General features: G+C 47.3%; 1 protein-coding gene across 2 annotated transcripts in view; it reads right to left on the reverse strand.

Moving 5' to 3' along the window:
- Nucleotides 1-26,444, reverse strand: part of Map6 (microtubule associated protein 6) — a 74,412-nt gene extending 47,968 nt beyond the window's left edge. For both annotated transcript variants that reach the window (XM_059270727.1, XM_059270722.1), the window contains exon 1: nt 24,915-26,444. In XM_059270727.1, the coding sequence (XP_059126710.1) occupies nt 24,915-26,206 (1,292 nt within the window). In that variant the 5' untranslated portion in view covers nt 26,207-26,444. The remainder of the gene's footprint in view (nt 1-24,914) is intronic.
- Between the last annotated feature and the right edge of the window lie 656 nt (nt 26,445-27,100).

The following is a 27,100-nucleotide window of genomic DNA, read 5'->3' on the forward strand; positions in this document are numbered from 1 at the left end:
AGCTACGGTCATCTGGGAGGAGGGAAGATGCCTCCAGAAGACTGGGTTGTAGACAAGCCTGTAGGGCATTTTCTTAATTAGTGATTGATGGGGGAGGGGGGGCCCAGCCCATTGTGGGTGGTTCTGTCCCTGGGCTGGGGGTTCTGGGTCCTATAAGAAAGCAGGATGAGCAAGTCACGAGGAGCAAGCCAGCAAGCAGCACCCCTCCATGGCCTCTGTTTCAGCTCCTGCCTCCAGGTTCCCACCCAGTTTGAGTTCTAATACTGTTGAGAAAGATACAATTCCCACTTTCTCACTTGCCCTTCAAATGATGGTACTAACTCAGACATTAATGTCCAAGATATATCTTATTTTTAATTATGTGTCTATGTGTAGATATGTGCATGTAAATACAGGGGCCCATGGAGGCCAGAGGTGTCAGATTCCCTGGAGCTGGAGTTACATGTGACTGTGACCTGACATGGATGCTGGAAACTGAACTCAGGTCCTCTGGAAGAGCAGTACAAACTCTTAACTACTACACCATCTCTCCAGCCTCAGACACAAACAGTTAAAATAACAGAAATATATCCAATAAAGTAACCCCAGCTAGTCACACTCTCTGGGATGGGCTAACTTTGGAGCATTCTTGTGTGACAAGCAAAACCCTCTGGAGGCTGCCCAGTGGCAGACAGACAAGAACACAGGACCCGAGGCCTCAGGAGCTTAGAGAACTTGTTGAGATTCTAACAAATCCATTTCCTACTCTGAAATCATCTCTCCCTGCCACTGGACAAGTCATAAATGCATCTTGACAGCCTCAGATGTCACATTATAAAACAGAAAGGCAGAGGAGGTCACTTATGAAACTCCTCTGGTCACCAGACTGCCAGAGGACCTCAACGGTGGCTTTAAAAGTGGAGCTGTGCTGAGCAGTGGTGGCACACACCTTTAATCCCAGAACTCGGGAGGCAGAGGCAGGTGGATCTCTGAGTTCGAGGCCAGCCTGGTCTACATAGCGAGTTCCAGGACAGCCAGAGCTGTTACACAGAGAAACTCTATCTTGAAAAAACAAAAACAAAAAAAAAGAAAAGAAAAGGAAAAAAATGGAGCTGTTTCAGAAAGAAAAAAGAAAGGGGGGAAGGGAGGAAGGGAGGAAAGAGGAAGGAAGAGGGGGGAGGGAGGAAGGAAGGGAAAGGAAGCTCGTTTTGAAGCAGCAGTGATTAAAAAGCCAAATGTAAGTGAAGCGTCCGGTAACTAGAAGAAAGGTTAAATACATTTCAGAGCCATATGACAGAATGGTGTGCAATCTAAAGATGTAAATGGTGTACACATTCGTGACAGCCTTGTGACGAAACCCAATGTTTTATACAAATAATATACACTAGTAACTTTTAAAAAGCTAAATGATATAAACAAAAAGTTTACAAAATTTTAGCATTGTATTTATTTATGGGGGCGGGGCTTGCATGTGCTGCAGCTTTCCTGTGGAGGCCAGAGGTCAACTAGTGGAAGTTAGTTCTCCCATCATGTGGGTCTCAGGGACTGAATTTAGCCGAACATAAATGAATAGTTTTAGCACCCTAGGGAAAATGCAAGGCGGCTGAGGAGGAGGCTGTGTCCGAGTCTGGTTTGTGCTGCCTCTGCTACCCCCCCCTTTGCTAACCATCCCCCCTTTGCTAACCCCCCCCTTGCTAACCTACCCCATCTCTGTCCCCTTATCTCAGAATGGCTGGCGAGTCCAATAGAACTGGAGGAAAGGATCCAAGCAAGTGGTCAGGACTCCAGCTGAGGGACAACTGAAATGGCCTCTTGGTCTCCTGGTCTCCTTGCAGGCATTTCTCATTGTCCCTACACACAAGGGTCATGGGTCACTGTGGGGCCTCAGCACTCACCAGGGGGAGCTTCGCCAGCTTCTTCCACTCTTCCCCAGGGTCTCTGGCTGTTGCCCTATTCCAGGTCACTATACCACTTTGAAGCTCAACTTTCTACAAACAGAAGTTTCCAGAAAAAGCCACGCCTGTGTTAACCAACACACTCCAGGGCTCATCCACTAACTAGAACTTTGTGATTGTAGGGAGTTGGAATGTTACAAATCCAGATCAAATCATCTTGGCTATCTTCAGTGCCCTTAATAGACATTCATCGCTCACCTCTGTGCCTGACCTAAGATCCTTTCAGCTGTCTCTGAGACCTTCAGGATGTATTCCTGCAGACTACTGTCTTCCACACTCAACGACATCTGGAACCCACAGTTCAGTTTTACCTGCTTGGTGGTAGCCCTCACCTGTGGTCCCCACCAATGTGTTTGGCCAGTACACTGATCTGTCATTTCCTTTTGTTTTGTGACTAACTAAAGCTCACCTAACCACTTCCGTGGTGAAACACACTATTCAAGGAAACCCGAATATTTGTTCCCAGGCCAGGGCCACTTACTATTTGCTCAGAATAAACCATCTTTTATTCCCTTTGTGGTGACAGCTGTGTTTGGTGCTGACAGCTTTGGCATGCAGTGTGGGGCCCCAAGGACCTTCCACTTTCACAGAAGGAGTCATCTGGATCGAAGCCAGGCACCAGCACAGACTCCTTTTTCCCAGCTGCCCTTGTGGCCTCCTGAGCAGACACTGGGGAGATTTTCTGAGCCTGGGCCTCCCTTCTGCTTGAGTCCACAGCTGCTGGTTTATTTGGGCTGGCTGTTGGATAAATTTGTTTGTTTTCAGAGAGTTGTTTGATTTCAGAGTGTTTGGTCCGGAGCAGCTGGTCACTAGATCTGTCCCCCTCCCCCATCCCTCTAACATAGAATTCAGACTTTTTTCTGTCTCCTTGTATTTATTGTAATCTTTCCTCTTTTAGCTTAGAAATTCTATGGGTGTCAGATTAAGACACCGAAACTAAGATGTTCTTGCTTCCTTCAGCCTAACAGGGTGGAGGAGTCGGGGAGGGGGCTCCCCCTATGTGGACAACAGTCTCATAGGAAGCCCAAGACAACACCCCAGTCCTGGGAAAAAGAAATCTTGCTGGCTGAGCTGGGAGGACACATGTTAGTGGTGATCTGATAGTGTCTCTAGCCCCCAATGTTTTCATAAACATGAACGATAAACCTGAGACGCGAGGGCAGGAAGAGATCTCATGAGACCTGAGGCCGCTACTCCAACAAGCTGTACTTGAGTCTGATCCCAACACAGGCCCTCCAGCTAGCATGGAGGGTTACAGTTTTCAAGGAGGAAAACAAAACACTAAAATAAGGAATAAAAATTCAAGGAAAGGTAAGATTAAAAAAAATCATGTGGTACTCCAGCTGGTGTTATGGTTGACAATTATGGAGAATATCTGATATTCCCAAACTGGTTTTTGTTTGTTTGTTTGTTTTTTTTGGGTTTTTTTTGTATGCTAAAATAGGAATCCTGGGGTTTGGGGGGGCTGGCAGCTTCCTTCAAAATCTAAAGACATCTTAGGAAGAAAAGATGAAATTGTGTGTTTACCCAAAAAAAATTTTTTTTAGAAACTATGAAAATAAAAACAAAGAAACCTGGTTATTCAAGATCTCTACCTCAAGCCCATCCCAGCTAGGGTACAGACCTGCGGTTTTTTAAAATCCTCACTTCTTGTTCTAGTTCTGCTGTAGCACAGGTGCTCGAGTGCCGGACAGACGGACAGACGTGGGGCAGCTCTTGCCCAGGGGGTTGAAGCATCCTTATCCAGGCAGCCACACCTATTAAAGGCTTCCCCAGGATCCCCGGTTTTAACCCTTTCTTGTCTTGCTGCTCATATCTGACTGACTACCTATACTATCATTTTTGCTTTGTCTAATGCCTGAGTCCTAACACAAAGATGACATCACCTTGGTTTATTGGTGGAAGTGGTTTTGTTTGATTTCTTTAGATATGTGCTTTGTGATGTATTTACATGATGAAGTTCTCCCCTCCCTAAAAAGTATAAACTTAGTCTAAATTCCTTAATTCAAATTTGACTAAAGCTTTCAGCTTTCCAAGCCAATGACACCATTACTGGTTCTCCTACATCTAAAAGCTTTACCTCTTTTTAAAAAATTAATTATCTCTTTATAAAATAATTACAGTGCATTCTATGAGAATGGGCAAAGGACCACATGAGTCATCTATGCTAAAAAGAAAACTACACACTTAAAATGATAAATACCAATTTAAAATTGGGGTGTTTTTACATGGTAAACTTCAGGAGATAAAGAACTAAACAAGCAAAATCCAAAACCAGGTGATTTTTATCGATTAAAGAAGACAGTATAGTGAGGACTTCCTTCAGCCTGGGTGGAGAGGATCTCATCAGGCACTTCTCATCACCTCCTGGGCGAGAAACTTCTGGAAACAATACCTTGGGTCCGTATACCTCACTTCAAACTTGAGTCAGCTTCTGAGGGTACACATATCCCCAGCTGACCTTTGGCTCGCAGCAACCCCAAAGCTAAGAGTGCCTTAGGCAGACCTGAACCTTAGGGCAGATCGTCCTCACTTTACCTGGGCTTCCTTCCCACCAGTGTGTTTGCTTAGAACTTGCTCTCCCAGCTCCCATCTTCAAAATATTGTGATGTGATCTGATGTGATGTGTGTGTAGTGTGTGTGGTGTGTGGTGTGTAGTGTGTTATGTGTGTGTATGTGTGTGTGTGTAGTGCGTGTGTGTGTGTGTGTGTGTGTGTGTGTGTATGGTGTGTAGTGTGTGTATGTGTGCAGTGTGGTATGTGTGTAAGTGTGTGTGTGTGTGTGTGTGGTGTGTAGTGTGTGTATGTGTGTAGTGGTGTGTGTGTGTGTGTGTACAGCATGTGCACGCACGCACGCACGCACGCACGCACGCACGCACACCCCTGTGTGTAGGTGTGTGGGTTAGTTTTGCATCAACTTGACGCATGTTGGGGTCATTTTAGAAGAAAGACTATCAGTTGAGAAAGTGCCGCCCCCGTGTTGGCCTGTGGGGGGATTTTCTTGATTAGTGATTGATGTGGGGGTTCCTGCTCACTATGGGTGGTGCTACCCGTCTGGTGGTCCTGGTCCATGTTTATGTCGGCTCTGAGGGTTGAACTCACCACGGTGCATGACCAGCGCTCTACCCTCGAGTCATCTCACTGGCTCTGAAACTTTATTTTTGAAAAGAAAAGTAAATAAGTTTTTTTTTCCCCTTAACTTTTCTGTACTGTACACACTGTATTTCCTACCAAAGGAAGAGGGTCTGAGCATGGTGGCACACGCCTTTAATCCTAGCACTCAGGAGGGAGGGGTAAGAGGATCTCTTGAGAGTTCAAGGCCAATCCGGTCTACATAGCAAGTTCCAGGACAGCCAGAGCTACACAGAGAGACTGTCACAAACAAACAGGTAAATTAACAAAAAGGGATGAGAGGGAGAGAAGAGAAGAGACACAAACTGACGAGACTCCTGGTGAGCCTCCTGGGCACAGCCTTGCAAAGCCCCGTAGCCTGACCGCAGGTTTCCTCTGCAGGCCCCCGGGTGGGCACGGCTCTGCTGAGACCCTCCCCTGGCCCTCACAGCTGACTGCTTCTCATTCATTGAGCACACATGAGTCTGTCCTTCTTGGTTCCACTTGATTTCCACTTTTCCTCATGGCCAGCTGCCACAGTGTCCTTTTGGTAACTTCCACACTGGTTCCCATGGATACCCTCCACTCTCAGACAGTCAGAACTCAGAGCAGATGGCTGCCTGCACTGGGTGGGGACCAGACTGCAGAATCTCTGAATAATCCAGCACTCTGATTCTTCTGTCTATCCCCTCCCAAACACACACACATGGATACACACACACACACAAACACATAAACACACATTCACACTTGTATACACACATACATACATACATATACTTACCACAAATACATACACACACACACACATAAACACACATTCACACTTGTATACACACATACATATATACATATACTTACCACAAATACACACACACACTCATGAATACACACACACACAAACACATAAACACACATTCACACTTGTATACACACATACATACATATACTTACCACAAATACACACATATACACACATATTCATGAATACACACACAAACACACTTGGACACATATACAAACATCCATACACTTACATATACATGTTTACACATACACATCCATACAGATGCTCACACAATCATGCTTGACTCTGGCCTTTACAAGGAGCTGATGATGTTTCAAACATTTGCATAGCATCCATAATCTGCTTGACCATGAACTGTATACTGCGTAAAAAGGAGATAACACTTTCCCATGACAGTTTATGGAGTTTGTTTTTTTCTGACCCATTTCACAAATGATTGTTTGGACCAAGACCTTTCTGAGTTAGTGTAGACTGTGGGGTATGTAAAGGAATGTAAAATAATATTTAGGTTCTTAGCATTTTTTATTGCTATTGTCTGCTTCCTGATTGCTGGGATTAAAGGTGTGTGCCACCATACCTGGCAAAATATTTATTTATTTATCTCATTTGTATCAGTGTTTTGCCTACATATATGTCTTTTCGCCTGTGGAGGCCAGAAGAAGGTGTCAGATCCCCTGGAACAGGAGTTACAGATGGTGTGGGAGGAATTGGACTCAGGACCTCTGGAAGAGCAGCCAGTGCTCTCAACTGCTGAGCCATCCCTCTAGCACACACCTCCTTCACCAAGGCCACACCTCTTAATCCTTCCCGAACAGGTCCACCAACTGGGAACCAAGTACTCAAACATATGAGCCAATGGGGCCATTCTCATTCAAACCACCACAGGCTCCTAATGGAGGAAATAGAGGGTCCCTTCAGCAAGGCCATACAATAAGTAGTAAATGAGAAGGCTTGGGTTCAAGCTGATACTTTCTGATCCTAAGGCATTTCATTGATCCTCTACACCCCGGCTATCAGATCAGTATACAATTGCAGTAGTCCCCCCGCACCCAGCAATTCACAGGGATATGCTCCAAGATTCTCAGAGTATGCCAGAAACTGTGGGTAGATATCTACTATCTAAATGTGGTGTGCATGTGTGTGTGTGTGTGTGTGTGTGTGTGTGTGTGTGTGTGTACCTATGACAAATTGTAATGTATAAAGCAGGCAAGTTAGGAGAGTAACAACAATAACTATTAATAAAATAAAGCATCGTTACTCTTGTTCTCCGAGTCTTTGAAAAGTGAAATAAGGCTCTGTGATATCGACAGTCTGATGACCATGCTGCTTCTAAGAGACTGATGGGCAGGTAGCATACACAGCTTGGATATGCTGGGCAAAGAGATGACTCGCATCCCAAGTGAGACAGAGAGGGATGGCATGGGGCTTCAGCAAACTACTCACAATGGCATCTAATTTTAAATGTATGTTATTTATTTCTGGAATTTTCTGTCTAACACTTTGTTGCCAACACTAACCACAAGTAACTGAAACCATGAAGAGAGAAAGGTTATGTACTAAGCTCCCTGTGATCCTCATCTTTTTTTCAGAACTTTCCCCTCTCCTATCCATACTGCCAGTATTAAAGATGTTTGTTACTTGAAAATATTCATACTTCTTCTGATTTGTCCTTTCTGGCTCCAAGACAACAATCAGGATCATCACCATCAACACAACCATCATCAACAACACAACACCATCATTCACTATCACTACCACCACCACCATCACCAACAACACTATCATCATCACCAACAATATTGTCATTACTATCACCAACACCAACACCATCATTACACCAACATTATTATCATCAACAACAACATTGCCATCACTATCACCACCACCACCACTACCAACATCATCAGGACCACCAATACCATCATTATCACCATCACCATCACCACAACTACAGCCACCACCACCAACATCATCATTATCATCATTTTATTTCCCCTGATTTTTGGAGCAGGAACTGGCACAGAATCAGTTGGGACATCTGCAAATATGGACCTCACAGTCGTATGCCTGAAGCCTAATGTGGTGCCTCATTCATAGCAAGAGCTCAGTCAACATGAACTGAATTGAACAAGTGACTAGTCTCTGTTCTAGAAGAACAGTCTCTGCCATCTAGAAGAGGTTATGGTGGAACATGCAAAGTACCACCTCATAAATGAGACTGGCGCGACTCCCATGTATGGGATTATGGCAGATAGATTCTGGTTTTGTTCTTAGTTTTCTTGGAGGATGGGGAGGGTTGGTTTTTCTAAGACAGGGTTTCACTATATTAGCCCTGGATGGCCAGGGACTTGCTATGTACACCAAGTTGGCCTTGAACTCACAAACCTTCTGCCTCAGCCTTGGGAGTGCTGTGATTATTGGCATGTGCCACCATGCCTGACAACCTTTGTTTTCTTGAGACAGGGTCTCAATCTAGCACAACTGGCCTGGAACTTGCATCAATCCTTCTGCCTTAGCTTCTCAGGGCATACCTGGCTGGGTCTTAGGGTGGGGACATCTCTGGCTGGAGCTTACAGTGGTGATGTACCTGGCTGAGATGTACCTGCCTGCTTGGGGCATACATGGCTTAAACATTTCTTTTAAATAATACGGTGGTTTGAACTCAGGATCATGTACATGCTAGATAAGCACTCTTACCACTGAGCTCACCCCCAGTTAGATTAGACTCCTAGTTGGCAAGAAGCCTCTCACTAACTCTAAGTCTGCTTTAGGCCAACAGAAGAGCTTCTGTGAAGATCCGAAGCCGGGTCCCTCCTCATGGTGGAGTGCTTCTGTGCTGCACATAGAAGCTGAATTCTAAGCAGAATTATTAGTTACTTCCCTGAATGTAGTGTAACGCCACTTATTTCTTGTTTATTTACTTTAAAAACCTTGTTCCTATTTCCAGGGAGCAATGCACACAAAATGGCCAAAGCAGCTCGAGACTAATACTCCACAATGGCGAGGACTGTACCTTTCTCCCTCAGTCACTAGGAGAAAGGGCATGGTTACTGTTAGTACGAAGACAAGGAGACCCTTATGTGTACCAGCCTCCCGGTGCTTTTCAGCTGTCAGGAACAAGACAGTGACTATGTATGTTACATGGGAAGAGTAAGCAATGCTCTTTGCAAAGCACAGTCAACCCCAGCATTTCCAGGCTCGGTTCAGGGAGCGACTGGCTAGTCACACACACGGGCTGAGCATGGGTAGCAATAATAAACTCAATAGCATGGATTAGACACTGGTAAACTGCACAGCCCAGGGGTCAAATACAAGTTTGGTCAGTCACAAACTAGGAATGTTTTTTGATTGGTTTGTTTTGTATGGCTGAGGCTGGAACTCAGGGCTTTCTCACGCTAAGTAAGTGCTCTACCACTGAAATATATCCCCAGCCCTAAGGATGGTTTTGTAGATGAATATTTGCTATCAATTGGATGAAAGAGACACTAGTTTTGAACCTCATTCAGCTCATATTATTTCCCCAAATACCTTTTCTTTCCTTCCTTCCTTCCTTTCTTTCTTTTTTTTTTTTTGTTTTTTGTTTTGTTTTGGGTTTTTTTTAAACAGGGTTTCTCTCTGTAGCCCTGGCTGTCCTGCTGGAACTAGATCTGTAGACCAGGCTGGCCTTAAACTCACAGGGATCCACCTGCCTCTGCCTCCTGAGTGCTGGGATTAAAGCTGGGTCAGTGCCACCACTGCCCAGCTTCTTCCTTCCTTCCTTCCTTCCTTCCTTCCTTCCTTCCTTCCTTCCTTCCTTCCTTCCTTCCTTCCTTTCCATTTGGGACAGGGTTTCACCATTTAACTCTGGCTGGCTTGGAACAAGCTATATGGCCCGGGTGGATCTCAAGCTCACAGAGCTCTAACTGCCTCTGCCTCCTAGGCACTGGGATTTAAAGGCATGTGCCACTACACCCAGCTAAAAATCCACCCTTCTCATTAATAGTCCTATATTACTTAAGAGTGTATTCATTTTGGCAACAATATTTTGGGGGAATTTATTTTCTATCTCTTTTTGGGAAGATTGATTTCACTTTTATTTATGTGTCTGTGTCTGTGTGTGGCCTGTGGAGGCCAGAAGAAGGTGTTGGGTCACTGTAGCTAGAGGCTCACACAGGCAAATGTGAGCCACCAGTGTGGTGCTGGGAACTGAGTGCTGGTCCTTGGGAAGGGCAGCAAGGGCTTTTAACTGCTGAACCATCTCTCCAGCCCCTCTCCTTGGTGCGTGAATTCCTACACAGTATCACTAGCTTGGCACGCTGGTCCGCAAAGCCTAAAGTATTTAGCCTTTCCTTTTACAGAAGGTTAGCTGACTCCTAGTTCAGACTGTAGCCACTTTCCCAGACTCGTCACCACTGCGTCTCTCTGTCATATATGAATGTTTCTTGTCCCCCATAAGCATAGCTACCTTTCTGTGGCCCACTGTTCCTTCTTCCTAAAATGTGCCCCCCTCCCTACCATTGGTCACGTTGTTTTGTTCACTAAGCCTGACCCTTCAAGGTCCAGCTCAGACACTACCCTCCTTAAACACATTCCCTGATATGTCAAGTCAGAACTGGTAACACTCCCCTGCTCAAAAAGTGTGTGACACTATGGAGCACGTAACTTACTTTGTTATAGGGGCTGACATCATAACTGCTTCTCCTCCCAGAGTGCAACAGTCCCGGGCAGGAAGCTCTCGAGTAGAGTGCTCCCACCCATAAGTGTCTGCCAGCAGACGTATAATGTATGATGCTCTGCTGTGGAATGGGGGCATGAATGAAAGCTAACCTTACTCCTATTGGAAAAGCAGCCTAACTTCTACAGGAACTGTCTAGCTTTTATTTCTGCCAGGTACCTGGGTGTTTGCGTGCTCTCAGGAAAGAGTAGCCTGTGCCCACCAAGGCTTATTAAGATACAAGGGTGGAGAATTGTGTATGAACAATATGCCACAATGTTATGATTTAGAAATGACACTGTGAATCCATCCTCAGAGCCCAGCATCATCCTCCCACATGCCCAGGCTGTGGGGGCACAAGGCTGGTGGGCAGCACCACCCTCTAATCCTCCCCTCCGCCATGCTCCTCTCACGTACATAACACCCATGAGTCTTCATGTGCCTGCACCCTGTGCTCTCTGAACGGACCCAAGTAACTGACTTTCGCTTTCAACCCAGTGGAGACCATGAAATCCACCAGACAGAAACTGGTCACCAGGAAACTCTGAGAACAGTGGTAAAAGACTTCATACAGTAGAGACCTCCTCCGCATTCTAGCAAGCCGTCTTCTGTGCAGGCCCAGAGACCCCCCAAAAAGACACAGGTCCCATCTACAAGAAACGTAAGCTAAACGGACTTTTGGAATTACATATTTATTATTTTACTTCATGTATATGAGTGTTTTGCCTGTATGTCTGTGTGTGCATCACATGCACACCTCTGGGATCCCATGGAACTGGGGTTATTGATGGTTGTAAACCACCACGTGGGTGCTGGGAATTGAACCCAGATCCTCTGCAAGAGCTAGTGCTCATAGCCACTGAGCCATCTTTCTGTCTCCTAAGAACTTTCTTTTACAGGCTTGCAGAATCATGAGATAGATTCCAAAGCCACAGAAGGCTCCCGGGACACCTGGGCTCTTGGGGAGATAGAGGAATAAAGTTGTAGAGAAGTACAAATGGATGCTTAGCTCAGTATCTTTACAGTCCAAGGGGAAGCGCCTATCCAGAGTCTGTGCACCTAGGAAGTTAAAAGTCTGAACTCTGACTAGCTGGGAAGAGGAAGGGGATCAGTCGGGGTGGGAAGGCCAAGAGCGGTAATGGGAAGAGAATAGGGTCAAAACGCATTAGATACATGTAGGAAAATGTTATAAAGAAATCCATTTAATGCCTAATTAATATATGCTAATGATAAACATTAAGAATCAGACAAGTACAAATTAGAACATAGAGCTCTACTGACTACAGAAACAGCTGTAAATCCATTTTCAGAGAAATTTAAGCTTGTTAACAATCATTCATTTCCAATTGCTGTCATTGAGACTCAGATTTTATATTTTCTGTTTTAGGCATGCAATGTTTTCATGAATACAAAGTAGCAAGAGCCTCACCTCCCCCGTTTAATTTATTTGCAAAGACAAAGTATAAATCAGTGATTCGGATGACTGGCGGACTACGCATGCCCACAGAAAATCTCACTGAAGCATACTATGGTTCCTTTCCAGAAATCCAAGAACTTGATCAAGCAGAAAAGCAAATAGCCAAGAGGCACTCAAGCCCGGAGTACCCAGTGAGGATGGGGCCCATTTATTGTTTACTGTAGGCTACACACTGTGGTAAGGACTGCATACCTCATTCCTTCACGTGTTTAACTAATTGTCTAGCTGCAGGGCAGCTCCATAATTCCTACAGAGCTCCTGAGTTCAGGTCCCAGCACCTACACTGAGTGGTTCACAACCACCTGTAACTCCAGTGCCAGGGGATCTGACACACTCCTTTTGGCTTCCACGGGCTTCTGAACTTGCACACACATAGATTCCTCCCTCCTCTCCACACATATATTTACATAATGGGAGAATAAAAAATTAAAATAAACAAATCTAGCAGCAAGCACATGGTCGCACATGCCTGCAATTCCAGCACTTGGAAGGACTGAGAGTGTGGAGCCAGCCGGGACTACATAGCAAGACCCTGTCTCAAAAATCATCTAAATCAGGCGGCGGTGGTGCATGCCTTTAATCCCAGCACTCGGGAGGCAGAGCCAGGCAGATCTCTGTGAGTTCCAGGCCAGCCTGGTCTACACTGTCTGGAAACACCAAAACCAAACCAAATCAAACCAAACCAAAACAAGCCTCCTAAGAACCTAGCTAGGTGCTGGGAGTGCTGACGAAGGAGTCAGGTAAGAGGGGCATGGACTTAATGGGGTGTTTGTTAGGCCGTTCAACATCTTACAAGGTGGGTGTCACTGGTTCTGTGTTACCAATGAAGAAAAAGGTTACGTCACATGTCCAACGTCTTATAGTTAACACTTCAGACAGCAATGGAACCCAAAGCCCCACACAAAGCTAGACACCTGGCTGTCTGCCCCCTCACCTCCCTGTCAGATGCCTCCTCCTGGTCCCTTCCTTCCAAGTGAAGCTAGCTTCTGGGCCCTGACTCACACAGACACAGCTTCTCCAGCACGTGGTTGTGACCAGGCTTCCTCAGTGTTTCCCACAGGCTCCTACTACTGACCGGCTCCCACGGCTGTAATTTTCCTGCCGCGTGTCTCTCACTAGACCAGGCACTCCCACAGACAGGTATCTGTGTAATTCATCTCCGCACCACCAAGTCTTGGCCTAGTGAGTGCCTGAGGCAAGGGGCCACAGGGGTCTCCTGAATGGATAAACGAAGACTTCCATCCTAACCTACTCTGTCCCACTCTCTCAGAACGATAACAACAAAAGCAGTCCGCACTGGCCGTGGCTGGTGTACCGTATTAACTTCCTCCAGGGTCATCAGGACTCTGTGAGGCCGCTACTGTGTTACTGTCTCCATTGAACTGACCTTCCCAAGGCCACACAGATTTTAAGATAAAGTGCAGGATTCAAATTCTGGTTCTGATGGTCACCAACTCCCTCTCAAAACTCCAGGACATCTCTCGGATGCAAGCAACTCTTCTCTCCTCCAGTTTTCCAACAGAATCACCCAGCCCCTACAGGGCCCCAGCACAACTCTGGTCCCTGGTTTTCACCTTCATGGTGGCCTGCCGGCAACTCAGATAATGAATTCATGTTGCTCCCTCATGACAGCAGTCCCCTGCAAACAGGGTCATGTGCTTGTTGCCAGCCACAGAGAGGCCCAGTGTCCCAGCCTTTCGTGCTTTTAAGATGGCTGCATTGAACTTGGAATAAAACTATTAATCCCCCTGTGTTGTTATTATTATGGAATTAAGACCACATAAATCCAACCTAATTCCCTGCTTTTACAGTAAAAGCCTCTTTCACAACAGACTAAAAGCCCCACAGGATAGGAAGGATTTAGAAAGAAGGAGGAGGCTCTGAGGAAAAACTGAGTGAAATTGCATACTAACTAAGTGTGGGGTTCATGACTCAGCTCAGGATGGGATTTGACCAGAGCACCTACTGGGGTGCCTGTGATTTCAACGTACAGCCAGGGCTGAGACCCCACGTCCACCCCCCACCCCCACCCCGGGAAAAGCATCAGGTGTGGGAGCAGGAAGCAGAAAGCCGGGGTGCACAAGCTAGGCCTGATCCTGGAAAGTGCTGACTTCAAGCCAAAGTGCTGAGTCTCACCCTGGAGGGAGAGGGGTCCACACAGAGCTCAGGATAAGGAGTGGGGAGACCCCTGCACCCCACCCCAACACACAAACAATGTTGATGAAGGGTGACCATATGGATTTAGGAGAGGGGAGCAGCGGAGGTTGGTCGAGGCAGCAGCCCTTTCTAGAACAGAGTGTTCTAGAATAAGTGAGGGCTGGGGGACACAAGGGAATTGCCAGAGCTGCACAGGGCAGACAGGGCCATGTTCTGGAATGAGAAGTGGATTTCTGGGCCTGTCTGGCTACTGACTGGCCATGAGAACTCAGTCCCCACCCTTCCCTAACTCTGCTCTACATCCTTATATGGTGATATTAGCCTGGCTAACTCTGGAGACAGAGGCAAGTGGATCTCTGTGTTTTAGAGGCCAGCCTGGTCTACCTAGTAAGTTCCAGGCCAGTCAGGGCTACATAGATCTACCTTAAAAGATCACAGAAAAGCCTAAATAGGAGCTGGGAAGACAAGTACACCCCAGTAAGGTACCCTAGCACAAGGGTTCGAGTTCAACACATAGTAAGCACACAACACGCCAGGTATGTGGCACGTGCTGGAGGGGGATTCTTAAGAGTTTTCTGGCAAGCCACACCAACCTGATTAGCAGTCTCCAAGTCCCAGTAAGAGACCCTGTCTCAGAGAGGGACCTCACCTAGTGTGATATCCAAGGTTGTCCTTCAGCACACACACACACACACACACACACACACACACACACACATGTGCACACGCCCCGGAATAAAGACAGGTGAAAGCACGTGGCGGAGTGGGTACTCGGTAAATGCAGCTGAAGCGGAGCGCCGCCTCTGCTGTCTCGCAGTTTTAGCTTCGTCTGCCTTTCTCTTAATCACTGTGATTGAACTGTGAGCAGGCCTTAGGTAGGAGGCTTGAGAAAATGCACTGTAGGAACTGTCACCAAGTGGGCCAACGTTCTGAAGTCACCGTTAGGAAATGGACAGTGACCACAGGGCACAGCAGAGTGAACGAAGCAAGTGCTTCCCTTGCTCTTAAGGGTTTTGTGGCTTGAGGTCTGGGCACAATTTCCCACCCCACATTAGGCTTGACCCTGCAAAAGCCTTCCATTCATGCGCAAATAATTACACATCGATGTGGAATAAGTGAGGAGAAGCGTTATTCACTACACAGTATTCAACGTGTCTTGCCAGTGTGGGGGAAGCTAGCAGGCAGAGACAGTCAGTGATGGGCTTACTCTCCTCTCAGGTCGGGCAGGCAAGCATGGAGGCCACCAGACTGTCATTTACTGACCCCACCCTACCCTGAGATCAGTGCGTGCTGAACTCTGATCTCAGCTCTCTTCTCTTCTCTTCTCTTCTCTTCTCTTCTCTTCTCTTCTCTTCTCTTCTCTTCTCTTCTCTTCTCTTCTCTTCTCTTCTCTTCTCTTCCCTTCCCTTCCCTTCCTTCCCCTCCCCTCCCCTCCCCTCTCCTCTTCTCTTCCCCCACCCAGACTAGCATCTCTGGGCTTGGTTCTCACCAACAGGTGGATGTTGTTCAAATTTTTCTTTTTCTGTTCTGCCTTTTCTCCTTCCTGAGCATCAAACTATATCTTCATTTTGTATTTTGATTAATGCAAACACACACACACACACACACACACACACACACACACACACCTAGAACAAAGTCTACATGTCCTAACCATTGACTCCTGTAGACTGATGCCACTCTAACTCAGATAGACACCCAGCAGACACTTTTCCAACACCTTGGAAGGTTCCTCAGGCTCCTCCTCAGCCAGCTACCCACCCACTCACTGCAAGCACCACTGCTCTACCCACCATCAGTGACTCCTGCTTGTTTTTGAACTTCATATAACAGGAGTCGTGCAGTAAACGCAGTTGTATTTATTTTCTCTCACTCACCATTATGCCTGTGATGTATTTATTGTGTGTCACAGTCCCTTTCATTGCTATATAGCAATGGTTCTCAGTTAGGGATAAATCCTCGCTGCCACAGGGATGTTTTATGGAGATATTTTTATTGCTACAACTCAGGGCAGGGAAGCACAGGAAACTCCACTGGCATGATGTGGGTAGAGGCTGTGACGAGAGGCCAGGGGTGTTGCCAAATACCCTACAGGGCAAAAGGCGGCCCTTCCGGAAAAGGAATCGTCTCGGTGAAAATGTGTCGATGCCGAGATGGAAAATCTCTGTGTATCAGTCTCCTACAGCAGCCATAACAAGCTGTCAGAACGGAATGGTCGGAAGAACACAGAGCTGGGTGGGCTTGGAATCTGGGATCTGGAATCCCAGCTACCTAGGAGGCCTCCTTCAGTGAGTTCAAGGTCAACTAGGGTAACTTATCGAGACCTGGCCTGAAAAAAACAAATAGGGCTGATGATGTAGTTCAGTGGTAGAAAGCTTGCCCAGTATGCACGAGGCCCTGGTTCTAATCCCAAGCGGAGAGAGAGAGGGAAGGAAAAGGAGGAGGAGAGAAGAGAACCCACAGAAACTTATGGTGGAAGCCCAGCTCTTCAGTCATTTCTAACGGGTCTCACTGGGGACCGTGCGAGCAGAAGACATTTCCTGCTTCCCCCAGCTTCGAGGCTTGCTTGCTTTTTTGACACATAGACTCTTTTCCATCTTTAAACCTAAAAACAGGCAGCCAAGACTGTGACTGCATCACTCTAACACTGACAGCTGTCTTCCTGGTTTTCTTTTATGCTCAGCCTCCCAGGGTTGTCCAAGCTAGTCTCCTCACTGCACGATCGATCTAATGGTCCCCTTTGCTTATGTATCCACAAGCTCCAGAAATTAGAACAGGGCAACTTTGAGGGAAGTGTTCTCCGGCCCACTTGACCCTGCTATAATACTCTCCATCCCCGTGTGCCCATACACACTTGCATTGTGGGTGTTTCTCTAGTGGAGATGCTGTATGCATTCTTGCACACATTTGTGTTCATTTCTGTTAGGCGTGTTCTAAGGAAGGAGTTGTTGAGTCATAGGGCAAACAAAAGAATACTATAAAGTGATTGTGCCAGCAGTATTTCTGGCTTCATTTTCAACTAAGAATCTCTTTGTAAACCTTCTGAAGACATTGCCAACTCAACTTGTCCAAACTGCACTGTCCAGCTCACTGAATGATTCACTGTTTCCCAGCTCTACGGAGCAGCCATCAAGGGAATGCCCTAGACGCTGCCTGCCCCTTTCTGTTTTCACCACTAGTATCTTATTCTGTACCATCAACACACATTTGCACTCTCCCCTTGCACAATTCCCTTGCCCCTGGTAGTCCCAGACTTATCCCTCGAGTCCATCCTTCCCACTGCTGGCAAAGTCACCTTTCCTAAAATTCCCAGCTGATTCCCTTTGTTTATAGGATAAGGAACTGGCCTGATCCTGTCCTCCTCCACCTGTTTCCCACTTAGTGCCCACTCATATCTTGCAAGCCGCAGCACACCACTCACATTCTCTACTGAGTGCTTTCTGAAGAACACTCCAGCGGGGGAAACTAATTCCTCTCTCTGTGCCCTACCCCACCCTGCAGAGTAACCGCGCAGCACGTGTGTGCCGGCCTTCAAAACACCAGACACGAGCTCTTGCGATCAAGGGCCACTTCATCACCCCAGGACTTAGTTCAGGGCCTGACCTAAGGTAGACACAAGCATTTGGTGGCTTGAAAACATACATGCTAGTGAGCCCTAGGAAGAGGAATGACAAACGGAGGGAAAGACTGACATACACAAGGCCTGACAGGTCAAGGGCCATCACGGAAGTGACAGTTCCAGTCCTGTGGGTGATGTTCAACAGAACCAAAATTTCATTCTTTGGGAAGACAAAGAAGCAAAATTAATCTCAGTAAGACTAACTGTGAAAAGAGAGAGAAGGCACAAATTAATATTAGGTATGAAAAAGATAAAGCCACAGGTAAATAGAGTGATTTAAAATTTTGAAAGAATGCTATTATCAAATTTATGTCAATAAAGTTTAAAATTAGAAACCAGAAAATATCAACATCAGTGGCTGGAACTGGCTCAAGAAGAAATAGAAAAAGTGAACAAATGAACCGCATTGAAGATGTCTAAATTGTAGTAAAATACATTCATGAAAAAAGCAGGTCCAGAGGGCGTATCGGAGATGCCGATCCAATATTCAGGGAGCACCCCCTCTTACCCATCTTGTTCCAAACAACTTAAAAGAGGCGAGTCTATTCATCTAATTTATAACCTCACCCCAATATCACATGAATCCAATATTTAAAAAGAGATTGGAAATGGCAGATCAATTTCACTTACAAATGCACATGCCAGTATTTAAGATTAAAAACAGCAGGCCGAGCTCAGCATAATAAAACCATTCTTTTATCCAAGCAAGGTTTATCACAGGACAATAAATATGCCTTAGTATCAGAAAGAAATCTATTAACATTAAAAAGTAAAACCGGACATCAGTTGATATAGAAAAAGTATTCAATGGGATCTAACAGCCATCCACATTTTTAAAAGGTTCTAGCATAAGTAGAATGAGGTGTTTCCTAACCCGTTCTACGAAAACACAGCAGACTCCATCCTTAGTGATAAAATGTTAGAAGCAGTCCCGTGCTCCCAGACAGACATCTATCATCCCAGACCACTTAAAACAACACTGGATATTCTAATGAATGCAAAATATAACACAAACAAGACATAGACATATTGGAAGCATGTCAATAGACTACCATGTGCTAGAAATATAAAATCATTCCTTAGACAAAACTAATTACAAGCCGGGCAGTGGTGGCGCACACCTTTAATCCTAGCAATCGGGAGGCAGAGCCAGGCAGATCTCTGTGAGGCCAGCCTGGTCTACAGAACAAGATCCAGGACAGGCTCCAAAGCTAAACAGAGAAACCCTGTCTCAAAAAACAAAAACAAAAACAAACAATAAAACCCCAAACAAACAAACAAAGAAAACTAATTACAGTGTGATAAGGTTACGGAACACAAGAGTAACTTAGAAAAAAATAAATGTATCAGAGCAATAATACATTAGTAAATGCAACCAATATGCTCCTCACAAAAGGAACGATAATTAAAGGATAGTGTAAAAGTAAGAGAAAATGAGAGTGTGGCATTAGCTCAGGCTAATGGAACAGAACAAGGGGTCCAGAAATGATATCCAAGTGTATGTGACACTTCTACGCTCGAGGAGACATCCTCTGTTATGGGGAAAGGTGAGCCTTTCAAAAGGGTATGGGACAAAGACATGTGAGGGGAGAGGGGAAAGGGCTTTTTGGTTTATTTTTATTTATGTCTATATGTGTGTATATCTCTGAACATGTGTATGTCAGACTACCTGGAGCTGGATTACAGGTGCTTATGAGTTGCCAGATATGGATGCTGGAACTCAGGTCTGGGGCAAGAGCAGCAATTGTTCGTAATTGCTAAGCCAATCTCCAGCCCTAGGGCATTTGATCCCTAAGTCATTCTACAAATGAATAGAAAAATCCAATGAGGTGACTACAGACTAAACTGTAAAAAGATAATGTAAAACTGTAAAAACCTATGTGTATAATTATATATATATATATATATATATATATATATATATATATATAATCTTATGGAGGAAAATTATGTCAGTAAAAGATGTAACAGACTTGAATAAAAAGCATGATTAGCATGTTTGCATAAAGGCAACTTATCCCTTAAAAACAGACAGTAGTGTTTTGCCAAAGAAAGCCTTAAGTCTAACTCAGCCACAAGAATAGATGGGGGGTTCCACTTTAAACTTGCCCAATAGGATGTCTGAGGACGTGCCCAGGAATCTGAAGCTTGGAAAATTCCCTAGGTGGTTCTTCCACATCCTGAAGTTTGAGAACCCTGACTTAGGAAGAGACCATAACCTGGCTGGTACAGAATCACTGAGAAGTTTAGAATGTTCAGCTGTTCAGGCCATACCCTAGATGAACTGCGGCAGAATTTCTGGATGGGACACCTATACATTAGCATTTAAAAAAAACATATATGTGTACCCATTTGTGTGCACACACATCTGTACACACATGCATGTGGAGGCCAGAGGTTGATAGCAGGTGTTTTCTGTGGTCTTGCTGTGCCACCTTATTTTTTGACACAGGTCTCTCACTGAGCCTAGAACTCACTAATTCAGCTAGGCAAGCTGGCCATTAAGCTCCAGGGATCTGTCAGTGTTTGCTCCAGAGCTGGGGTTACAGGAGCATGCTGCCCCACCTGACATTTTATATGGGTTCTGGGGATCCAGACTCCAGCGTCACGCTTGCACAGCAACCACTTTACCAACTGAGCCGTCTCTCCAGGCCCTGCCTCAGCATTTTTAAAGACTGTGCTATGCAGCGAGGTTGAGGCACTTGCCCTAGGTGAAGGCTTGTGCAGAGAGGCCCATGGGCCCCGCTGGCCTTCCCCGGGTGAGCATTTCCCTCTGGTGTAACTTGGCAGAAGTCAGGCCTTATTCCAGTTAAAGAAGACGTGACCTCCTTCCTTAGGTAAGATTAGGCCTACTCGGGCTGGAGAGATGCCTCAGAGGTTAAGAGCACCAGTTGCTCTTTCAGAGGCCATGAGTTCGATTCCCAGCAACCAATGATGGCCTACAACCATATATAATGAGATCTGGTGCCCTCTTCTGACCTGCAGGTGTACATGCAGGCAGAACACTATATACACACACACACACACACACACACACACATATATATATATATACACACATATATATGTATATATATATGTATATATATATAATAAATCTTAGAAACAAACAAACAAAAAACAATTAAGCTTACTCATTGGTACCCCCAGCACCCTGGTTGGCATGGGTTTGGTGGCCATTTTATGCTGTAAACTCAACCGCATGATACTGAAGGGAATTTATCAATACGTAGGTGAATAACTTTCACTAAGCCCTAAATACCCATACGATCAAGAAATCCAAGCACAGAATTAGGCTGTGAAATATACAAGCAGGACAAACAAAATCCTTCTCTCTGAGTGCTCGTGAGCTGGGGAGATGTGGGCTTGCATATTCAACAAGTAAGCCAAGACAAAAGAGTTCATATAGTTCATGGTGAGCAGAAAGAAAGGAATCATTCTGAAAGGCAGGACCAAGGGAGGTGTTGAAGAGTCAGTATCTCAGGTTGTCACAAGGTATTGCTAGGACTTGGGAAGTAGAAAATTGGGGAGGTGTGTAGTTGGTACACAGGGCGTGAGCCAAGTCAGATGGGCCTTCTCCAACCTTCATGCAAGGCTGGAAGGCAGACGCCAAAGGTTCTTTTTCTTCCTGACTTCCTGTTATGGCTTTCATTTTTCAAGCATTTTGCCTCTGGTTTATAAATTGCACCTCGCAGAGCCCCCACTGATTTCATCTAGGGAGAGTTTGCCATTAGCATTTGTACAGGGAGCACCTGCTGCCACATCCATCCCTATTAGCTGACAGCCGGGGCAATGGGCTTGACTGGGAGGGGGATTTTACTCCCTTCCTTGTGACTCATCTCTTTCCTAATTGAGGATGCCAGGTCAAATGTCACAAATGACTGCCCGATAAAATCCACCTTTAAGACACGGTTCTCGATTTTATAGTATCATCTATGTAAAAAGAATATATTAAAATTTAATCAACCTTATGATTATGAATAATGACAAAGATACCTCAGATACCACTTGAGTGCAAAAATGCCAGGCCAGTGTGATGGGCTATGAATCAAATGAGCCGCTGAACAGGACAATGTCTCAAAACCAGAGCAGGCCAGGATAGCGGATGTCATTTAGTGACTGTTGTTTAGCATATGTATGATTCTGCATATCGAGTGTACATTACATTACAGACCAGTATATGACGATGATGGATCATATGGCCTTTTCTCCCTACTAAAGCAAACTGCTCACATTGCTATCATATGATGGATGTCACTTGTAAAGCCCATGAGAGAAACCAGCTGCCATGGCGTAAACACACCATGATTTATGGAGAGAGGCAGAAGAAAAGGTTTTAGAAATCAAATTGTCATTGACATGGAGCCTAATTTGGTTTCTATGGTGATACTAGGCCCTTCTACAGTAGACATGGAGCATACTTAAGGAACTGTTCAGAATCATAGCAAGAAAAAGAATGTCAGACAATAGGCAAGGGGAAAAAAAATCAATGTTCCAAATAGGCCTATACATGCCAAACACATTTTCTCTACAGTATATTTATGTTAATTTATAGAATATACTACTTCACAGTTACTTCCACCCAAAGTCCATTTCTCTAGAATTGGTTAACGTTTCTTCTGGAAACAACAACAACAGCAACAAAGTAAATTTCACAACAAATGTGTCATAAATTCAAATTGTTCATTAAAGAAATGTCTGTCTTTTAGCAACTCATTTTCTTAATGCTTCAGAATATAGCATCGATGGTCACAAAGTCATGTATGCATTTTGCAGAAAAAGTGATTTTTTTTTTAAAAAAAAAAATGAGATGTTCAAAGATTGTCCCTGATAGGTTGATAGACGTCTGGTAGCTGGTAAAAGCGGTCATTCTCACAGGCATCAAGAGAACCATGTCCCCTATTCATTCTAACCATCCAGTATTTGTGTAATTGGGAACACGAGGCAAGGTATGCCGATTCCAGGTAAGGTTTGGTTGTGGGGAAGCCTGCTATACAGAACAAAGCCACAGACCAACATCTGCAGGGAGTGCCTCTGAGGGCCATGCTCATTTTCTGACTGACCCAGCTTCCACCAACCGAATGAACCCAGCCAGCTCAGAAACCTAAACTGAACGCGATCACCCCAGGCAGTGTGGGAACCTTGGACTGCCATGGTCTCTATGAAGGTGAGCAGGAAGAAGATCCTGCCAGGTGGTTGGTAAGGTTCCACCCTCCAGGGCAGGGCAGAGTGGAATTAAGAAGACGAAAGGGGCAGGAATCCCAAGTCAGGCTACCCACAGGCTTCTCAGATAATGAGCCAGGACTTGTGAACAAGAGAGCCGTGGCGAACCAGAAAAGCACGTCTTTCTTTGTGGGGTTTTAAGGCCCCTGCTTGTGTGTCCCCCTCTCTCCTTTGATCTTCCATTACTAGTGTGAACATCACTGTGAAAATCCCACTTCCCTGCGGCTGTCCAAGGAAAAGGAGCTTCATCCTTGCTTGACCCAGAGCTGTGAAAGAAGTGGTGTGCTACTTCTAGAAGACCAGTATGGTTGTGATACCAGTTAACCCAGAGAGAGAGAGCTAGTGGGAGGCAGAACTCAGGAAGGCATGGAATTCTGAGGCAGGGGGTCTGATTTTGCCTTAACAAGAGAGTTTCTATATCTTCTGGTCTTTTGCTGTGTGTGAAGGAATGCTTGCCATGTCCACTGGACCATCATTCTGACCTGAGGCCACACACAGTGTTGGCAGATGATACTAACTCTGCGCTCCCAGGGAAAAGGCACCTAATTGACTATGGCACCCATGAAGGGCCCCTGGAGCCACGCCTGAACACTAGCTCGCTCACTCATCACGCACACCTGCCTCCTCAGAACCCCAAGTTCGGTGATATATGTTCAAGTCAACCAGGGTCTATCAGCTAATTGATGTTGGTTGAAACATAAAGGCAGGCCTGAAAGCTAAACACTCAGAAATACACATTGGATGGACGAAGGGTAAGAAAGCAGGCTGGAAGGCCAAGGCTGCAGCACAGGAGAATTCTAGAGACGGGTGTGTGTGTGTGTGTGTGTGTGTGTGTGTGTGTGTGTGTGTGTGTGTGTAAAATGGGGGGATGCTTCCATCCTTGGACGTATTCATTTACAAGGAATGTGAATGTGCCAGAGAGGATAAGAAACACATCTGCTGAACCCAGAGGGAGAGAGGGGCTGCCTCAGTAGGGAAGAGGGCTGGAGATACCTAGGAAGCAGACACTAGATGAAGGAGGCATCCTGTAGGAGACTGTAATGGAAACAAAAAACTACCACTACGTCCCAGGCATGGCCAGTCCTCATGAGTCACCTCTCTCAATCCTTCCAACGGCCAGCACAGTGTTTGGCATATAGTCAATCCTCAAAACTATACAGAAAATGTCCCTCTAAATCAGCGCTTGTGTGGACAGTCCTGAGATAACTTTCACTGATTCCATCTTACAGATAAGATCTCCAGGCCTGGGACGGTTAAGAAGCTCGCCCCATGTGCCAAGGCTACTGAAGAAGCGGGAGGAAAATGAATTCAAAGCACTAGTGGTTGAGAAGGAGAGTCATTTGTAAGACATGTGGGGAACCTAGAAAAGGGTGTGGCCCTTGAGCGTCCGCCAGGGACTGCGGAGGAAGCCAATGAGAGACCAAGAGAAAGAACTGGACTAGGGAGGAGAACGGACTGCTTGGAAAGAACTGAGAAATGAATGGGTGGCAGTGGAGCCAACTGAGGGTGAGGGGTGGGGGTGGCAGTATCCAGGCCTAGGCAGCAGGTGAATTGGGCAGAACAGGAGGAAAGCGCATTTTAGCTGGGAGGAAACTGACAAGGTCTCTGTGGGGCCGGTAGGGTGCTGAGCTAGGCAGCAAGGAGGACAATGTGGTTTAGGGGTGGCACAAAAAACAAGCCGGGAAGACCAGGGTAGAAAATGTTAAGGGCTTTCCTACAGGGCGGGGCAGAGAAGTCTGGGTTGTGAGGGTTCTAGAATGTGGCTATGGAGAGAGGGCGTGGTCCAGCACTAGAGGGGAGGCTGAATGAGAAGTTTTCGGTGGGGAAATGAACCCTGGATAGTCCTCACGAGGGGACGAGGGTGATCAGCATCACCTGTTACCCCTGTCTCACCTGTAGGAACTGCTCACTGTACTCGTCACCTCCTCCCGGATTTGCCTATTGAGGGCATCTGCCACGGCGCGCCCTTTGCCGCCTTCGAGCCCTGCGGCTTGGGCATGGGCAGCGGGTGTCTGCTCGTGCCCCTCCGAGCGACGCACCATCCAGGCCGGTCCTGCCTTCCTGCGTGTGTCACGCTCATCTGCACCAGATGCCTTTCCAGCTGCAGGGCCTCCCTCCTGGGTCAGGGACTGAGCTGGGGGCAGTGGCTTCTCTTCGTGCCCTTCTGTGCGAGTCACCATCCACGCGGGCCCGGCCTTCCTGCGTGTGTCGCGCTGGTCTGCACCAGAGGCCTTTCCAGCTGCAGGGCCGCCCTCCTGGGTCAGGGACTGAGCTGGGGGCAGAGGCGTCTCCTCATGCCCTTCTGTGCGAGTCACCATCCAGGCCGGTCCCGCCTTCCTGCGTGTGTCACGCTGGTCTGCACCAGAGGCCTTTCCAGCTGCAGGGCCGCCCTCCTGGGTCAGGGACTGGGCCGGGGGCAGCGGCTTCTCCTCGTGCCCTTCGGTGCGAGTCACCATCCAGGCCGGTCCCGCTTTCCTGCGCGTGTCGCGCTGGTCTGCACCCGACGCCTTTCCCGCCGCCGGCACCCCGGCTCCTCCACCGCCTTCCGGGTCCCGGGCTTCGGTAGAGGTCTGCATGGTCCCGCGCTCTTGGCTCTGCGGACGACGCTTGGGCACCCCAAGAATAGACGGGGAAGGTTGAGAAGTCGAAGGGATCTGCACCGGCTTGGGGATCCAGGGGTGGTCCCCGCGGCGGGGGAGTGGCCAGGCGCGGAAGTCCTTCTGGTACTGGGTCTCGCGCTCGAAGGGCGCGTCGGAAGGCTGGTACTCGCTGCGCGGCCGGCAGCTGGGCTCTGGCCGCTGCACTTTCCAGGCGCGGTAGTCCTGTCGCATCACCGAGTCCGCGGTGCCTGAGCCGGAAGTGGAGCCCGAGGCCGCGCCCAGGCCCGGGCCACTCCGGCCGGGGGCGGTTGCACTCTCGCGGTCGCCGCTGGGCCCGGGCGCCGGCCCTGTTGCCCGGGCAACTACATCCGACTCGCCCTGGGCAGGCTGCGTCTCTATGGCGACAGCGCGCGAGGGGGGCGCTATCGCTGACTGCAGCGGCGCTGGTGGCTGCGGCGGGGCCCCTGGATGCTCCGTGGCCTCCGAGTACTTGGTGAAAACCAGCGGCACCGCAATGTCTGCCTTGTCCAGCTGGTTCCAGAAGCGGGCGATGCAGCAGGCCCTTGTGATGCACGGCCACGCCATGATGCTAGGTGCAAATCCGGTCCTCTCTCTCTTTTGGTGGTCCTAAATCAAACCCCCAATCTCCCTTTAACCCCAATCCAGACCCGACAATGTGATTCCCACCGCTTCCTCCCCCCAGCAGCCGTTTTCCTTGTCCTCCTCCCTCAAAGAGCACCTGGGGACGAGATACAGCTGAAATAAAGTCCACAAAGTCCCTCGATTACCGTCTCCAAATGCCTTCGGCAGAGGACCTGCTGTGGCCCGTGATGCTGTGGCCCGTGACGGATGAGAGCGAGGTTCGGCGTCCCAGAGTCCAGGCCTAAGGCGTCTGGGCGCGCCCTTCCTGCGGCTACGGTGTCACGCAGACCCCGGCCGGGCGAGGAGATGCTTGGCAAGGAGGCTATGGGCTTAAGCCATGGCGCAGAGAGAGGGCTGGGCAAATAGGCTCTTGTCTCCTTTCCGTCTGGTTCAAGTCGGCCTCCTAGGGCTTGGCAGCGGTCACCTCCAACCCAGACAGAGCAGAGAGTGCAGCTGCCTCTGCCGGTACCCCTGGTGATGCTGCAGCCGCTGCCACCGCCGCCGTCTCTACTGCAGAGAGGCGGCCCCACCCTTTTTTGCGGCTCAGCAAGGGAGGGGGGTGATCAAGAAAAGATGCTGAGAGTGTGCGCGCTGCAGAAAAAAATCACCTGCTGTCGTCAGCGCTCGCTGCTGAGAGGTTGCCCTCTCCCTGTCCCCTCCTCCCTTCTCCCTGGCAGCTCCTCCCTCTTCTGTTCCCAGGCAACAGCAGAACTGGGTCCTTGGTAGGTTCAAGTCCCAAGCTCTGAGGACTTGCTGTCCTTGGGTTGCCGGCTTCACATCCTGGATCCCAGGCTCCTCTTTGGTAAAATAGGCCCAACCACTGGATAAGTGCGGATA

This window comes from Peromyscus eremicus, chromosome 1 (assembly GCF_949786415.1).
Source record: "Peromyscus eremicus chromosome 1, PerEre_H2_v1, whole genome shotgun sequence".
NCBI lineage: Eukaryota > Metazoa > Chordata > Mammalia > Rodentia > Cricetidae > Peromyscus > Peromyscus eremicus.